At 39.5% G+C, this 17,992-nt stretch overlaps 3 protein-coding genes across 3 annotated transcripts; all 3 read left to right on the top strand.

Annotated features, from left to right (window-relative positions):
• Positions 1 to 1,493: 1,493 nt before the first annotated feature.
• Positions 1,494 to 3,003, top strand: zgc:163057 (Hemoglobin subunit alpha-D-like). Its single transcript, XM_055890288.1, has 3 exons — positions 1,494 to 1,872; positions 2,257 to 2,461; positions 2,763 to 3,003. The coding sequence occupies exons 1-3, from the start codon at positions 1,781 to 1,783 to the stop codon at positions 2,889 to 2,891; spliced, it is 426 nt and encodes a 141-aa protein (XP_055746263.1). The 5' UTR covers positions 1,494 to 1,780; the 3' UTR covers positions 2,892 to 3,003.
• Positions 3,004 to 8,059: 5,056 nt separating this feature from the next.
• On the top strand, positions 8,060 to 8,848 carry LOC129828484 (hemoglobin subunit beta-2-like). Its single transcript, XM_055889516.1, has 3 exons — positions 8,060 to 8,204; positions 8,305 to 8,527; positions 8,629 to 8,848. Exons 1-3 carry the CDS (start codon positions 8,113 to 8,115, stop codon positions 8,755 to 8,757), a joined length of 444 nt encoding a protein of 147 aa, XP_055745491.1. The 5' UTR covers positions 8,060 to 8,112; the 3' UTR covers positions 8,758 to 8,848.
• A 2,293-nt stretch (positions 8,849 to 11,141) lies between these two features.
• Positions 11,142 to 12,161, top strand: LOC129828947 (hemoglobin subunit alpha-2-like). The gene is made up of 3 exons (XM_055890286.1): positions 11,142 to 11,322; positions 11,577 to 11,784; positions 11,934 to 12,161. Exons 1-3 carry the CDS (start codon positions 11,228 to 11,230, stop codon positions 12,060 to 12,062), a joined length of 432 nt encoding a protein of 143 aa, XP_055746261.1. The 5' UTR covers positions 11,142 to 11,227; the 3' UTR covers positions 12,063 to 12,161.
• Positions 12,162 to 17,992: the final 5,831 nt, after the last annotated feature.

The raw sequence follows: 17,992 nt of genomic DNA, 5'->3' as shown, positions 1-17,992 counted from the left end.
TATTCTATACTATTCTACTGTATCTTAGTCCATTCTGCTCTGACATCGCTTGTCGATATATGTATATAGTCTTAATTCATTCATACTTAGATTTTTGTGTATTGGCTATATGTTGTTTAAATTGTTAGATGTTACTTGTTAGATATTACTGCACTGTCAGAGCTAGAAGCACAAGCCTTTCGCTACACCCGCAATAACATCTTCTAATCACGTGTATGTGACCAATAAAATTGGATTTGATTTGACATGGTGGTCCTCTTGTAGATCAGTTGGTAGTTCAAGGCGCTTGCAACTTTAAAATGAAGATAGCCTCGATGGCGTTGCCTGTGCTGTCACAGACACCATAATGGTATAGATACAAAGGTGAGACCTCTGTAAATGTACACTGTATATGGTGTCAATTGTTTAGGTTGTGACCATTTTGGTTTGGATAATAGCTAGCTTATGGCTGGATAGTTTTCATTTGGACTGATGTACATCATAACAAACATATATATTTTAGTCCAAAAACCATGCTTTATGTATTTCATGAAATATTAGATGTTCGGTAGTGACACTATTTAAAAATACATGAAGCTTTACCAACTTTCTCACATATTTTCTCCAAAATGATTGCAGACAGACAACTTGCCATGTGGCCATGCTGGAGAGGGGTGCAATCCCATCACCTGGTGATATTTGTAGGGGTGTGGCTTAAGGCACATTCATTCTACAGTCAGCTAAAGTCTGTGTTTCGGTAGTGACATCAAAAGTTGGGACAGCATTTTTCAGAGAAAGATGTTTAAAAATAAACAAAACACTATTAAGATCCATATCTTTCAATGTGGTAATAGAACAACTCAATATGTTCTATTGAAATAATAGTGTTGAAAAGAAATCTGAAATCATGAATTGTTTAATTTTCAAACATGAAGTTTAAGAGTCGCTTTGGGGCAGCTACTTGTGAATAGAAATAAGTGTATAAACAATGGCTTTGTACTATATTAATTTAACAATATGTTTGTTATTGCCTTGGAATTAATTAGAACATATCATGATGAAAACAAAATCTACATTTGAACACTTTTATAGATTGTTTTTTTTGGAAGTGAGACAGCAATTACCCCACTTCTGTAGAATCACCCATATACATGAATATGTTTACAATATGTGTTCACGGCCAAGTCAGTTGCCTGGCCCTGGCTGGGATGTATAGATTACGATAAAGGGAGCAGAGATTAGGTCAAAATCAGTAACCACAGCAAGGAATTTCTAAGGGGTAGGGTAACTTCGTGACACACCAACTGCAACATCACACATTCACCCAAAAACTGTATTCGGTGCATTTTAAGTCAATTTTATTACAATGCATTAGGCTGAAGTAGACTTTCATTTTACTTCATTACATTATTATTTTCTTATGTTTTTTTTATGGTCACGTTAACAGTGTGTGTGTGCGTGTCAAAAGAGGCCCCCAGTAGACCACATGACGCATATCAGAAGATGTTGGGTCTTCTGCGCAACTTGCCCACCCTCAAGTGGTTATCTCTCCTCAGCATTCAGAAGGAAAACAACCCGAAGCAAGGAGTAGGCCTACCGCAAACGACCGCCGCAAATTACCATTTAGTTTACCTCATTTAGACAATTGTTGTAAATACTGCCAGAAAACGTGATTTGCTTGCATTTTGATGTGTTATAGTGGTGAAAAAAATGGTTGACTAACACCTTTACGCAGACCTGTGCTGTGCGCCCGTTCAGACATTCAACTTTTACGCATAGCACCAGCGCAACGGGCTACAATATGCTCACAGACCACGAAAAGGAGCTGATCGCTAAAATTTGGGACAAAATGATTCCCGTGGCTTCCGACATCGGAGCTGAATGTCTTCTAAGGTAGGCCTAAGTTAATTGTAAATATCATACAAGCAACACACACATCTGAACATGACTTCCTTTCTGATAAGATGCCACTTTCGATATGGTAGGCTAAACGGTGTTAAAACTACGACATTTCGTTGGCAAAAACTGCCTTTGCTTCTGCTATTGGAAAATGTATTTGTGAAAGGTGTCATGTATTTGAATGAAAACAAAACGTATATATTTTTTGTGTTACATTTTTGTTTATTATATGGTTAGCCTGTTACAATAATTTTGCAATTAAATTGGGTTCATGGTCTATTTACCGGAAGTTGGTGGGAATGGAGGCAACAACAGACCTGTTGTCAGTCACAAATATAATGCCCACTTGCAGACCTACACTTTATCACTGTATCACAGGATGATGACGACTTTTCCCGGGACAAAAACATACTTCGCCCACCTGGACATCAGACCCCGGTCCCCGCACCTGCGTTCCCACGGGAAGAAGATAGTTCTCGCGATAGCTGAGTGTTCCAAAGACATCAGCTCGATGATGGTCACCCTGGCACCGCTCCAAACACTGCATGCCTACAAACTGAGAATAGACCCCTGCAACTTCAAGGTGCCTTCCCTATTTCTCTTGATTAACTGTTCCATCAGATATTAGCACTAGAACATCCCTATCCCAACTTATATCATCTGCTGGAACACACTCATTGTGTCCTAATAATCTTTACTCCTTGAATTGTGCACTCATTCACTACTCCCCACAAATTGGTGTTGGCAATGGTATAGACTGGGAGTTTACACCATATTTCTTATACCAATAATTTCATTTCAAATCTATGAATGAAACTTAACAAGTGCACTTGTGGTTTATTTTATGATTTTTTCCCTTTGTGTTTTGTTTATTTCCCTCACAGCTTCTTTGTCACTGTATCCTCGTGACTTTGGCCGCTCACATGGGTGATGAGTTCGATCCTGTCGCGCACGCAGCCATGGACAAGTACCTCTCGGCCTTCGCAGCCGTCCTTGCAGAGAAATACAGATAAGGAGCATCATAGCCCCATCATATAAACCAAATGTTGCTGTTCCATTAACTTATTATAGAATATTTTATTTGTGTGTTTTTATTTTGTAATAAAACCTGACAGAAACACCTGAGTGCTTGTGTCGTTAACTCTCTGTAATAAGGAGGAAATCGTTACTTGTTCAGCTGCATTAAGTTCTGTCAGTTAGTTGTGACAGAGTTCCCTTTAGGTATAGAAATGTGTAAACTTAACCATCTGCTGAGGACCATACATCCCAAGTACCTCCCAAGCAGTGGCAACCGGTCATATCTTTTGGGGGGGGGGGCTTGTCTGTTTCGCATGTTATTTTGGCATTAATACGTGTCACATATCAGTTAGCAAACAATGTAAAAAATATATATTATTTAATAAACCCGCATACAAACATGGTCTTGAGTAAGGCAGCTCCAAAATGCAGGTGTTTCAGCCTAACTCAGTACTTTCTGTGGTGGTGTTACGAGGAGTGGAACAGGGGAACCCAAGAGCAGACTCAGACGAGGAGACTGGGAGGAAGTAACCACTCACCTCCAGGGACCAGAGTCAGAGCGGGCAGAACTGTAGCGGAGAGGAAAACAGCGTCAGGCAAGGCACAACAGGATAACAGGATCTGAATAGTAACAAACGGCTAGAAACGTAGACTGACTGAGCAGATATTATGATCTGGCAGCGTGGAAGTGGCAGGGCTGAGTATTTGTAGAGGTCTTGATTATGGAACAGGTTGCAGCTGTTGGGGATCAGCTCTGACTCCAGCACACCTGTCTCCGTCCACACAATCACACACACACTGAGAGAGAGGGAGAGGGAGAGAGTACTGGGGGAGTGGTGGCAGGTCAAGGAGAGGTCCCAAGTCTAAGATTAAGTGTCTCTTTTCCTAGTTTAAAATTATAACGTTCAACATTGGCCATGCTGTCAGTGAAGCATGATTTGTGCTGCACTCAAACAACTGTTATCTTGGAACTGCAAAATCTGACTTTAGTAAGTTCAAGATAACTGGGAACTTGGGGAAAACGAGGTATCACTGGGAAAATAAGTTTTGAACTTTCATCCAGCCTCTTTCTAGAGCTATGACCTGAAGATCACTTCAGGTCGTGACATCGTGATTCAATCTTCTTTTTTCCCCCCAGTTGTCTTGAAAGCACCATAAATCCAGAGAATGTCAGACTTTGATGACAAAGTTTGATGAAAAAATTTGATGACCTTGCCTCCACAATCACCTCACCTCAACCCAATTGAGATGGTTTGGGACAAGTTGGAACGCAGAGTGAAGGAAAAGCAGCCAACAAGTGCTCAGCATATGTGGGAACTCCTTCAAGACTGTTGGAAAAGCATTCCAAGTGAAGCTGGTTGAGAGAATGCCAAGAGTGTGCAAAGCTGTCATCTAGACAAAGGGTGGCTACTTTGAAGAATCTCAAATATAAAATATAGTTTGATTTGTTTAAAACTTTTTTGGTTACTACATGATTCCATATGTGTTATTTCATAGTTTTGACGTCTTCATTATTATTCTACAATGTAGAAAATAGGACAAATAAAGAAAAACCCTTGAATGAGTAGGTGTGTCCAAACTTTTGACTGGTACTGTATACTGTAGCTAAGAAAGTAATACAAATTGTATGTTGTAGTAAGCTGTTAGTAGCCCATTTGCCTCACCCTAATAATTTGGTCTATTTTCACCTCTTAATTTTGCCTAGTGTTCTGACTTGGTGGTGCATAACCTGTTTTTGAGAAATGTAATCATTGAATAATGTAAGAGATTTCATTGTCTGCTTATATGCCCCTTTATTTATCCTACGGTTCTGACTTGGTGTACAGGGAGAACAATGTAAGAACGGCCTATGTTCTGAATTCTGTCATTGTACATTTCAAAAGTGCTGAACAATTAGTTATATTGACTACGTCAGTCCTAGCTCGCTCATTAATGTCTAAATCGAAATTAAGGATTGCCTCTTATCTGCTTGTCGTCACCTTATGCAATAGTTTGTACATCTCAATTGTCAGTATAAACAACATTTGTTTAAGCAAGTCAGTAAATGAGGCTGAATTAACTGTTTCGCTGCCAGACAAGGCTCCGCTAGCCAGGTGTAGCAGTGGTATAGTGCAATTAGTGTATTGTTTAGTGTTGTGTTGTGCAGTGGCTTTGCTGGAATGCGTCCCGCTTTTTTTTGCCCCACTTAGATTTACATGCTAAAATCGTCACTGATCCCAAATGTATATAATTTGTTGAAATCACAAGCATAAAGTGTATTAAAAATACATTTTAATTAAGAGGTTTTATTAAACATGTCATTATTGACATCATTGTGGCACATCGACACTCAATGTCCTTGGCAGAAAGCCAAATCGCATCGTGCTTAAAGGAGATGTTTCCACGTGGGACTATCACTGCGTAAAGTAATATTTTGATGTTCATGTAGCTATATATTTTCGCTTAATATATTGGCACCCTTGCACTTTACAACGGACTGCAATGGAACAGAATGTTCTAGTTGAATGGCTATTTTTACTGTGTAGGCAGCTGCAACTTACTACAGCTGAGATAAATTACAGTACACATCAAACGAGAATCACCTGACTCCAACCAAATTCATTTGAATTCTGAATAATTTAGTACAGGCCATTTTATTTACTTAAAGTTAAAAATGTTAAAAGTTACGTTTTTTCAATGTCATCTTATTGTAGAAGAAATGGTGAGTCGTGCAAGGGCGCCAATATATTACAGCGCAAATGAGGCGCATAGGGCTTATGTGAGGCCCATCACGTATGTACATCTAAATAATAAATAACCTTGCTATCATTTGTGTCTCCGTTTGGCAAATGTTGTATTCATCACTGGTTAAAATTGTGACTATTGCCACATTTACTAAATGTAATTAAAATTACAGGCACGAATGTCAATCATGGCACGAATGACGTTCGAGGGTTTTCCTTTTTGAGCTTCATTTGGAGTCAAAAATGGGAGTGTCTTGCTGTAGGAGATAACACAGATGTTTGCTGCAAATAACAAGTCAGAGGATGGGGAAACCTGGTCCCAATGTGAGGGTTGTAACTAAACGTTTATTTGTAACTCTTTTAATTAGGCCTAATGAAATCTCAAACGATGGCATCACGTTGCCCTTGTTATTTCAACTATGGAAGTACACTATCAGGAGGCAGGGTTACAATGAAAGCAATGCCATGCCAATGCCATAGCTCACATACTTATTTTGCAATCATAACTAAGAGAGATCTTGACTTATTAATGATTATCAATGTGAACTCATTCAAATGCAATCAAAATGATTCACAACCACAAAATGGCGAAAGTAATGGAGAGTAGGCCTATATTATTAAATAGGTCCGCCATATGGATACTTTCGATTGTGTTGCATACAGTACCTTCAGAAAGTATTCATACCCCTTGACTTATTCCACATTTTGTTGTGTTACAGCCTAAATTCAAAATCGATGAAATATTTTTTTCTAATTTATTACACAAAATACCCCGTAATGACAAAGTGAAAACCTGCTTTTAGAATTTGTAGCTAATTTATAAAAATGAAAAACAGAAATATATAATTCACATAAGTATTCACACCAGAGTCAATACTTTGTAGAAGCGCATTTGGCGAAGATTACAGCTGTGAGACTTTTGGGTAAGTCTCTAAGAGCTTTCCATACCTGGATTGTACAATAACTGCACATTATTCTTTTTTAAATTATTCAAAATCGTTCAAGTTGATTGTTGATCATTACTAGACAGCCATTTCAAATTCTTGACATAGATTTTCAAGCCGATTTAAGTCAAAACTATATGTCGGCCACTCAGGAACAAACAACGTCGTCTTGGTAATCAACTCCAGTCTAGATTTGGTATTGTGTTTTAGGTTAATTGTCCTGTTGAAAGTTGAATTAATCTTCCAGTGTCTGTTGGAAAGCAGATTAAACCACGTTTTTGCCTGTGCTTATAGCTGTATTCAGTTTATTTGTATCCAAGAAAACTCCCTAGTCCTTGCCGATTGACAAGCATATCCATAAGGTAATGCAGCCACCACCATACCTGAAAATATGAAGAGTGGTACTGAGTGATGTGTGTTGGATTTGCCCCAAACATAATGGTTGGTATGCAGGACAACAATTGAATTTCTTGTTGCAGACAGGATGCATGGTTTTGAATATTTTTATTCCGTACAGGCTTCCTTCTTTACACTCTGTCATTTAGGTTAATATTGGAGTAAATACAATGTTGTTGATCCATCCTCAGTTTTCTCCTATCCGCAGCCATTAAACTATGTAACTGTCTCAAAATCACCATTGACCTCAAGGTGAAATCCCTGAGCAGTTACCTTCCTCTCTGGCAACTGAGTTAGGAAGGACGCCTGTATCTTTGTAGTGACTGGGTGTATTGATACACCATCCAAAGTGTAATTAATAACTTCACCATGCTCCACAGCATATTCAGGATCTGCTTTTTTAATTTGTACCCATATACAGTAGGTGCCCTTCTTTGGGAGACATTGGAAAACCTCCCTGGTCTATGTGATTGAATCTGTGAAAATGCACTACTCAATTGAGGGACCCTACAGATAATTGTATGTGTGGGGTACAGATATGGGGTAGTCATTTAAAAATCATGTTAACCACTATTATTAAACACGGAATGAGTCCATGCAACTTACTATGTTACTTCTTAAGCACATTGTTACTCCTGAACGTATTTTGGGTTGCCATAACAAAGGGGTTGAATACTTATTGACTCAATACATTTTAGCTTTTATTTTAGCTTTTAAAAAGAAAAGTTCTACAAACAAGATTCCACTTTGACATTATGCGGTAGTGTGGGGAGATCAGTGACACAACATCTCAATGTAATCAATTTAAATTCAGGCTGTAACACAACACCAAAAAGTGAAAAAAGCAAAAGGGTGTGAATACTTTCTGAAGGCACTGTGTGTATAGGCTATAACCTGAGAGTTACCCTCAGAATCTATATTTGGTTTCATGAAATGTTTTTTGCTGTTTCACGGAAATCCACCTAAAGGAGGACCTATTCGACAATGTTCAACCATGTCTTATCTAAAGCAAGATGGGTTATCTCCAACCAATCAAATTACATTTTTCGTTTTGGGGGCGGAGTGCACATACACCATAAAACTAAAGATTTTTCCGAATATTGTTCATGATTCCTGTTCTCACTAGAAACTAAGCTAAATCATCACGAGCAAACATGGTTGAGTGGACAGATGAAGAGCGCGCGGCTATCTCCAACATCTTCTCCAAACTAGACTATGACGACATTGGCCAAAAGTCCCTGTCAAGGTAAGACAAGAAACTTTGATTGTTAGTCCCCATAATTTTCATCTTCTTCGTCATTTTCTGTTGTTGTTCAGCCTCACACTGTTCTCTCCGCTCCCATCAGGTGTCTGATCGTGTACCCCTGGACCCAGAGGTATTTCGGGGGCTTCGGCAACCTGTACAACGCAGAGGCCATCATGAACAACCCTCTGATTGCTAAGCACGGCACCACGGTGCTGCACGGTCTGGACAGAGCTCTGAAGAACATGGACGACATCAAGAACACATACGCCGAGCTGAGCGTTCTGCACTCCGAGAAACTGCACGTGGATCCCGACAACTTTAAGGTAAGATAGGCGACAAAATAACATTGAAGTCCACTCGATCAAGCTACCCCCAAATACATTGTAAACATATCACTTCTTCTGTGGTTTGTTCTCTTTCACAGCTGTTGTCTGACTGTCTGACCATCGTCATCGCTGGGAAGATGGGCAACGCATTCACCCCCGAATATCAGGCATCCTTCCAGAAGTTCTTGTCAGTGGTGGTGTCTGCTCTGGGCAGGCAGTACCACTAGAGTCAGTATCCATATAGCTGACAGAGGAGACAGCCTGTGTGTTCATGTGTTTCACTCCTCAATTAAGAAATAAAATAAGCATATAAGCATCTGTTTGTTGATCATGTGTGTTTATTTTACGCGTGCGTAATTGTATCCATACAAGCCTAGACAAATTGCACTTTAAGGATAGCTAATATAATAACACATTTAAAGGTTTCAATGGTTATTTCATATATAGATGTTAGATCTACACATTATAAAAATGTGAATTCAATAATACATTAGACAACATGAACATGTTAGCGAATGGACGCATATCGCCTACAAGCCTACAGAGTTGGCCAGGCTGAATTGTATTGTTGCTGGCTGTAAAACACGTGTCAAACATTAACATGACTATTTATGCATAAAACATACAAAAACAAAACTGTGAAGGGATACACCTCTATGTCTTGACTGTGAAGAAAAAGAAGGCTATAAAACGCACATCGTTGCTTCATGGATGGAATACGCAACTTCAACGATTATTTTTTACTATCAAAACAAATACACTATTTTAGTTTAAGTTTTAACAGTTAATATTAATTTGTCAAAAGTATTTAGCTTCAATTTACTTTAGTTTACTGTAGCTGTTGTCATATTGATATCCGTCATGCAAAACACTATAATTCCAGAAACTTTTAATCCCCTGTTAAGGTTGTTTTTCGTTTTGTTAGATACAATTGACCTCCACTTGTAGGTTACATTTAGAAAAAGCTAGTTTGTTTGGTGCAGGAAACGACCCCATATACATTTTTTTTTTTATTGGCAAATGTTTTATTTTATTGCATATTGGCATGTTTTTTATTCTCTACTGTATATACAGAGATGAGTTTCAAGATTCCTACACCAGATCCATACATGATTAAATGTCAGCAGGTAGCCTACATGAAGTGACCCACAGCCAGTGGTGTAAAGCACTTAAGTAAAAATACTTTAAAGTACTACTTAAGTAGTTTTCAGGTTATCTGTACTTTACCTTACTATTTATATTTTTGCCAACTTTTACTTCACTACATTCGTCTTACTTCTTATTCTTCTGACACCCAAAAGTACTCGTTACATTTTGACAGGAAAATGGTCCAATTCACACACTTATCAAGAGAACATCCCTGGTCATCATTAATGCCACTGATCTGGCAGACTCAATAAACACAAATGCTTCGTTTGTAAATGATGTCTGAGTGTTGGAGTGTGCCCCTGGCTATCCACCAATAAATAAAAAAAGAAGATCATGCCCTGGTTTGCCTATTATAAGGAATTTGAAATGGTTTATACTTTTACTTTTGATACTTAAGTACATTTTAGCAATTATATTTAATTTTGATATTTAAGTATATTTAAAACCAAATACTTTTAGAGTTTTACTCAAGTAGTATTTTCCTGGGTGACTTCCACCTCTACTTGAGTCATTTTCTATTAAGGTATCTTTACTTTAGCTCAAGTATGACAATTGAGTACTTTTTCCACCACTGCCCACAGCAACCTGTTCCATGCATGCCCCTGCAGCAGCTGGTCGGGACTGTCCAGCTGTGACCTATGTGGGGTTTTAGAAGATAAGAATGGCAACACCTAGTGTTATCTATAAACACATACAGTAGGCCCACACATGATCTCAGAAAGTCTATGAGTGAAAGGCGAATATATGATGAAATCATCCCAATCATTCCTTCGAATATATCATGAAAGCATCCCAATAAAATGTATGACCATATGTCTCTCCACTGTGGCCATACTGTTCCCAAGCAGAGTATTCCTCATCATCACATAGGCAGGTACATAACACTTACCATTCCCTCAGTATCATGATACCAGCCACTTAATTCTAGAAATCATTATATTCGTTGAGAACCTATCGAATGTTGGTCTTCATTCTGTTTTTTTCCCCATCTGTTAATACCAAGTCACCACTCCTCTGTTAGCAACTCAATCAATTATAAAACGGTCACTTTTCTATCTTAATTGTGCACCATTTTTAGAAAGTAAAAATTGGTTCAAAGTATCATCTATTTTCATAAGAACAGATCAATTGTCATACTTAAGACTTACGTCTTCGTCATCGTTATATTGTGTTCGATATATATTTGCATTATAACAGATCATATCTGTTTCGTCGTAAGATATCAAAGTCCTTATTCTGTAAAAGGAGGCTCAAGTTTTTTTTTAGAAATGTTTCTTGGCTATATTTAGCCCTAATAGATAGGGCGGCAACGCCAAAGCGATAAGACAAGACAACACCCTAAATTCACAGAACTGATGCGCCATCTCACTCCATCATTTTACTCAATGATCTCATCATAGCCAATAGAAAACGAGTAGAGGTGGGGTTTGGTGACATATATCTCTTGGGCCATAAAATAGGTGTCGGGATCCGTCTGACTCCAGACCCTTCTAAAGCTTCATTCATCCTCTGAATATCTTGTGTGGTACAGCAGAACCTCTTGCCAAAATGAGCCTGTCAGCTAAGGAAAAAGTAATCGTCAAGGACTTCTTTGCGAAAGTCTCCAGCCGGTCCGACGAGATCGGCGCCGAGGCTCTCGCCAGGTAACAATGAAGATACTTTATCATCAGTTAGGCTACAACGGGGCGGAGTCTATCTAAAATGATTCGATTTATGGAAATTGTATACAACTCTAACAGGCCTATATGAATTTCTAATAATAAAAACCAGTTCCTGAAACTGACTGCGTAATTGATCATTCAACGCATCCTTTATCAGAAACAAAATGGTATTGATATGTTCGACAGAGCAATTACCACTTACCCTAACCAAACATTTCTATCCTTCCTCCATGCAGGTTGATCGTGGTGTACCCCCAGACCAAGTCTTACTTCGCCCACTGGAAGGACCTGAGCCCCAACGGGGCTCCGGCTAGGAAGCAAGGCATCACGGTCATGGGTGGCTTGTACGAGGCGGTGAGCAAGATCGATGACATGGCCGGTGGTCTCCTTACTCTGAGCGAACTGCACGCCTTCGTGCTTAGAGTTGACCCCGTCAACTTCAAGGTAATTTTCACGAACTATAGCCAATATAAGCATATGCTCTATAGGCATATGGGCCATGTATTAGCCTACCTATAACGTTTGCAGAAGGTGTCATTGCACTTTTCTAAGTAAAATCAAACGAACTCTTGGCTCTCTTTGTCCCTGGTCAGATTCTGTCCCACTGCATCATGGTGGTCTTGTCCATGCTGTTCGCCGAGGAGTTCACCCCTCAGATCCATGTTGCCGTGGACAAGTTCCTCGCCCTGGTGGCCCTGGCTCTGTCCGAGAAGTACCGCTAAAGGACCAATCAGCACCAACACGCCCGCACTCACACCTGCTGTGTCCTTAGTGTGGAAATAATGCTCTTCTTCTTTGAGAAATAAAAGGTTACATCGAAATGTAGTAATTCTATCCTTATTATGTTTACTTTTGAATAATCTTATAATTAGGTTGGTAAAAATACCATATATACAAAACACATGTTACACTGCACATAATGTAACCAATGGCTTGTCACATGATTATTCAAAGCACCTTCAACCATTTATTACATCTTAAAACAGAAAATGTAATGGAATATGTTACAATTCCCATATAGACACTCAATTGAAATACAAAAGGGGTATTTTTGCAGTTTCCCTGCATTTTATAGCGTCTGTTTCTCTGCTGCACTTAAGTTGGCAATACCTGACAAAATTAACACAGTAGCATTTGGTTAAGATACTGTAATAAAACTCAATGCTTTTTTGTGTTGCTAGCATATTTGTAGGAACTTTGATAATAACTTACATAGACAAAAAGTTCAATGGTGTTAGTGATAATCACAGGTTTTACCAGCAGCAGCAGTAACAAAACTGAGGAGCAGTAACACCAGTGATAACACCAGTGAGACATTTGAATGTCATGTCATGACTTTAAAATTAATCTAAAGACGGTTATGTATCTAATAAACTAACTATGTTTAATTGTTACCAAATTAAATGAATCATGTAACAATTAACTCATTAGCTAGCTTGTATTAGAAGGTAAGCTAACAAACAGAGAGAAGCCATTTTATTTGTTTACAGCGTAAATCCCACGATTTGGGCGACCGAAAATCCGCCTTTGCTGGAATCCCGTGTGATTTCCATTTTCAGGGTCAGTGACCCCTTGTGGTGAAGAATCTGCAACAATTGTTAAAAAATGTAAAAATCCAATGTGAGGGCAAAACGTCTTCTCACATCTGTAACAACTGGTTACACTTTATAATATCGCAACTAATTGGATATCGTTGTCTCCTTCGATTTAACAAGGAATTAACATTGCCAAACAAACCTTTTTACCAGGTTGCTCATTCGGCTATGTACCAAATTAACTTGTTCCAACCAATGAAACATTTTATACTTGTCAATATTAACCTAGATACAGCGACGCTTTCAGGGTAATTAAAGTTTAATTCCCAGATAGCCTATACCTGTGTGATTAATCATTAACATTGCTAAATCTTGGCTACCTGGGGTGGCAGGTAACCTAGTGGTCAGAGCGTTGGACTAAAAACCAAAAGGTTGCAAGATCAAATCCCTGAGCTGACAAGGTGAAAATGTGTTGTTCTGCCACTGAACAAGGCAGTTAACCAACTGTTCCTAGGCTGTCTTTGAAAATAAGAATGTGTTATTAACTGACTTGCCTAGTTAAATAAAGGTTCATGTGCAAAATATAGTGCAAGAAAAAGTATGTGAACCCTTTGGAAATACCTGGATTTCTGCATAAATTGGTCATAAAATTTGATCTGATCTTCATCTAGGTCACAATAATAGACAAACAGTCTGCTTAAACTAATAACAAATAAACAATTATACATTTTCATGTCTTTATTGAATACACCGTGTAAACATTCACAGTGCAGGGTGGAAAAAGTATGTGAACCCTCGGATTTAATAACTGGCTGACCCTCCTTTGGCATCAATAACCACAACCAAACGTTTTCTGTAGTTGCGGATCAGACTTGCACCAGTGCAAGGAGGAATTTTGGACCATTCCTCTTTACAAAACTGTTTCAGTTCAGCAAAATTCTTGGAATGTCTGGTGTGAACTGCTCTCGAGGTCATGCCACAGCATCTCAATCGGGTTGAGGTCAGAACTGGGCCACTCCAGAAGGTGTATTTTCTTCTGTTGAAGCCATTCAGTTGTTGATTTACTTCTGTGTTTTGGGTCGTTGTCCTGTTGCATCAGCCAACTTCTGTTGAGCTTCAATTGGCGGACAGATAGCCTAACATTCTCCTGCAAAATGTCTTGATGAATTTGGAAATTAATTTTTCCGTCGATGATAGCAAGCTGTCCAGGCCCTGAGGCAGCAAAGCAGACCCAAATCTTGATGCTCCCTCCACCATACTTTACAGTTGGGATGTTGGTGTGCTGTGCCTTTTTTTCTCCACACATAGTGTTGTATGTTCCTTGCAAACAACTCAACTGTAGCTTCACCTGTCCACAGAATATTTTGCCAGTAGAGATGTGGAACACTCAGGAGCACTTTTGCAAACTTCAGACCTGCAGCAATGTTCTTTTGGACAGTAGTGGCTTCTTCCATGGTGCCCTCCCATGAACACCATTCTTGTTTAGTGTTTTACGTATCGTAGACTCGTCAACAGAGATGTTAGCATGTTCCAGAGATTTCTATAAGTCTTTAGCTGACACTAGGAGCCTTCTTAACCTCATTGAGCATTCTGCGCTGTGCTCTTGCAGTCATCTTTGCAGGACGGCCACTCCCTGGGAGAGTAGCAACAGTGCTGAACTTTATAGACAATTTGTCTTACCGTGGACTGATGAACATCAAAGCTTTAAGAGATACCTTTTCCCACTTTATGCAAGTCACTTTATGCAAGTCAACAATTCTTAATCTTCGGTCTTCTGAGATGTATTTTGTTCGAGGGGTGGTTTACATCAAGCAATGCATCTTGTGAACAGAAAACTCAAATTTTGTGAGTGTTTTTTATACGGCAGCTCTAACCAACATCTCCAATCTCGTCTCATTGATTGGACTCCAGGTTAGCTGACTCCTGACTCCAAATTGCTTTTGGAGAAGTCATTGGCTAGGGGTTCACATACTTTTTGTAACCTACACTGTGAATGTTTAAATGATGTACTCAATATAGACAAGAAAATACAATAATTTTTGTGCTATTAGTTTAAGCACACTATGTTTGTCTATTGTCGTGACTGAGATGAAGATCAGGTCAAATTTGATGAGCAATTTATGCAGAAATCCAGGTAATTCCAAAGGGTTCACATACTTTTTCTTGTATGGTTATTGCAGGTGAGAGTAGTTTCTGAATGTGGCAATGTTAAGTGTCTCTGTCCCTCTCTTCAAGGAGATGCAAGGAGGTTACAACTGTTCAGAATGATGATATGATATGAAGTTATGATTAATAAGTTGACTGTTTATAGATGTGATAGGTAAAGACCTTTTAGAGTTTAAATCTGGAGATGGTAACTCTTTAAAGAACCATTGTCGTGGTGCCCCATATCCCAATGAGTTAACAGTTACATTATTAATTTAATTGGGTAACAACTAAACATAGTTAGTTTATTAGATAAATAACAGTCTTCAGATTAATGTTAAAGTCAAGTCACTACAAACAGAAGATGGCTTTTCCAAGATAAAGGCCACAGTCACTCATACCATAATACAAACATCTATGAATTATGTGATTTGCTTAATTCTTTTGCTCATAATTATATTACCCTTTGCATAAGAATGACGGACACCAATGGCATTTGATTTAACACATGAAATTACCAAAGATATCTTTAAATTATGAATATGAAATTATGAATATGAAAAGAATATGCAGACTCACCATATGCCTCCATAAATGCTGCTCCTCCAATGAGCTCTTTGCCACAGGAAGTAAACTCAGCAAAAAAAGAAGACCCTTTTTCAGGACCCTGTCTTTCAAAGATAATTCGTAAAAATCCAAATAACTTCACAGATCTTCATTGTAAGGGGTTTAAACACTGTTTCCCATGCTTGTTCAATGAACAATAAACAATTAATGAACATGCACCTGTGGAACGGTCGTTAAGACACTAACAGCTTACAGATGGTAGGCAATTAAGGTCACAGTTATGAAAACTTAGGACACTAAAGAAACCTTTCTACTGACTCTGAAAAACAGCAAAAGAAAGATGCCCAGGGTCCCTGCTCATCTGCGTGAACGTGCCTTAGGCATGCTGCAAGGAGGCATAAGGAGTGCAGATGTGGCCAGGTCAATACATTGCAACGTCCGTACTGTGAGACACCCAAGACAGCACTACAAGGAGACAGGACGGACAGCTGATCGTCCTCGCAGTGGCAGACCACGTGTAACAACACTTGCACAGGATCGGTACATCCCAACATCACACTTGTGGGACAGGTACAGGATGGCAACAACAACTGCCCGAGTTACACCAGGAACGCACAATCCCTACATCAGTGCTCAGACTGTACGCAATAGGCTAAGAGAGGCAGGTCCTCACCAGACATCACCGGCAACAACGTCGCCTATGGGCACAAACCCACCGTCAACAGGACCAGACAGGACTGGCAAAAAGTGCTCTTCACTGACGAGTCGCGGTTTTGTCTCACCAGAGGTGATGGTCGGATTCGCGTTTATCGTTGAAGGAATGAGCGTTACACCGAGGCCTGTACTCTGGAGCGGGATCAATTTGGAGGTGGAGGGTCCGTCATGGTCTGGGGCGGTGTGTCACAGCATCATCGGACTGAGCTTGTTGTCATTGAAGGCAATCTCAACACTGTGCGTTACAGGGAAGATATCCTCCTCCCTCATGTGGTACCCTTCCAGCAGGCTCATCCTGACATGACCCTCCAGCATGACAATGCCACCAGCCATACTGCTCGTTCTGTGTGTGATTTCCTGCAAGACAGGAATATCTGTGTTCTGCCACGGCCAGCGAAGAGCCCGGATCTCAATCCCATTGAGCACATCTGGAACCTGTTGGATGGGAGGGTGAGGGCTAGGGCCATTCCCCCCAGATATGTCTGGGAACTTGCAGGTGCCTTGGTGGAAGAGTGGGGTAACATCTCACAGCAAGAACTGGCCAATCTGGTGCAGTCCACGAGGAGGAGATGCACTGCAGTACTGTACTTCATGCAGCTAGTGGCCACACCAGATACTGACTGTTACTTTTGATTTTGACCCCCCCTTTGTTCAGGGACACATTATTCCATTTCTGTTAGTCACATGTCTGTGGCACTTGTTCAGTTTATGTCTCAGTTGTTGAATCTTGTTATGTTCATACAAATATTTACACATGTTAAGTTTGCTGAAAATGAACACAGTTGACAATGAGAGGACGTTTCTTTTTTTGCTGAGTTTACTTCTCAAGGCAGTTGTGTGTTTTCAAAACTGCAATTCCTTTGAAGCGATAACACCAAGGACAAGAAATTGAGGGACAGGTATTTTCTAATAATTTTTGTATTTTCTAATCATCCAGTACATGTAATGCTTTTGTTTAATTGATGGCATTAAAACAATTTATATTTAAACATTTTTACTCAAAACATGTACTCAAAACAACAGCAAAGCTGTGAAACATATTGTTATTCTCTCAATTATTAAAAAACAATTCCTGACATGGTCAAATAACTCGGCATAGATTTGTAACTTGTTTCTAATTTGGCACACAGAAACTAGAGGCCATGAGTAACTTGGTCAAAAATAATGGCACCAATTGGCCTATAGGTAGCACTGTTATAAGCAGTCTCACTTAAACCCTTATATATGTCGCCCGTTTGACCTAGAGACTTGAAACTTGTAAGTGTTTTTTCTCATGCTGACCTTTGTCCCATGTCCTATGTGCAGTTGCAAACCGTAGTCTAGCTTTTTTATAGCGGTTTTGGAGCAGTGGCTATTTCCTTGCTGAGCGGCCTTTCAGGTTATGTCGATATAGGACTCGTTTTACTGTGGATATAGATAGTTTTGTACCTGTTTCCTCCAGCATCTTCACAAGGTCCTTTGCTGCTATTCTGGGATTGATTTGCACTTTTCGCACCAAAGTACGTTCATCTCTAGGAGACAGAAAGCGTCTCCTTCCTGAGCGGTGTGACGGCTGCATGGTCCCATGGTGTTTATACTTGCGCACTATTGTTTGTACAGATGAATGTGGTACCTTCATGCATTTGGAAATTGCTCCTAAAGATGAACTAGACTTGTGGAGGTCTACAATTGTTTTTCTGAGGTCTTGGCTG

The sequence above is a fragment of the Salvelinus fontinalis genome, chromosome 30 (genome assembly GCF_029448725.1).
Source record: "Salvelinus fontinalis isolate EN_2023a chromosome 30, ASM2944872v1, whole genome shotgun sequence".
Taxonomy (NCBI): domain Eukaryota; kingdom Metazoa; phylum Chordata; class Actinopteri; order Salmoniformes; family Salmonidae; genus Salvelinus; species Salvelinus fontinalis.
Note: the sequence above shows the minus strand (reverse complement) of the source record. Positions and strands in the feature narration are given on the sequence as shown.

Excerpts from the sequence above, each read along its gene's own strand:
- zgc:163057 (XM_055890288.1), top strand. The coding sequence starts at position 1,781 with ATGCTCACAGACCACGAAAAGGAGCTGATCGCTAAAATTTGGGACAAA. Across the intron at positions 1,873-2,256 it reads GGAGCTGAATGTCTTCTAAG|GATGATGACGACTTTTCCCG; the intron begins GTAGGCCTAAGT and ends ACTGTATCACAG. Across the intron at positions 2,462-2,762 it reads TAGACCCCTGCAACTTCAAG|CTTCTTTGTCACTGTATCCT; the intron begins GTGCCTTCCCTA and ends TTTCCCTCACAG.
- LOC129828947 (XM_055890286.1), top strand. The coding sequence starts at position 11,228 with ATGAGCCTGTCAGCTAAGGAAAAAGTAATCGTCAAGGACTTCTTTGCG. Across the intron at positions 11,323-11,576 it reads GGCGCCGAGGCTCTCGCCAG|GTTGATCGTGGTGTACCCCC; the intron begins GTAACAATGAAG and ends TCCTCCATGCAG. Across the intron at positions 11,785-11,933 it reads TTGACCCCGTCAACTTCAAG|ATTCTGTCCCACTGCATCAT; the intron begins GTAATTTTCACG and ends GTCCCTGGTCAG.
- LOC129828484 (XM_055889516.1), top strand. The coding sequence starts at position 8,113 with ATGGTTGAGTGGACAGATGAAGAGCGCGCGGCTATCTCCAACATCTTC. Across the intron at positions 8,205-8,304 it reads GGCCAAAAGTCCCTGTCAAG|GTGTCTGATCGTGTACCCCT; the intron begins GTAAGACAAGAA and ends CGCTCCCATCAG. Across the intron at positions 8,528-8,628 it reads TGGATCCCGACAACTTTAAG|CTGTTGTCTGACTGTCTGAC; the intron begins GTAAGATAGGCG and ends TCTCTTTCACAG.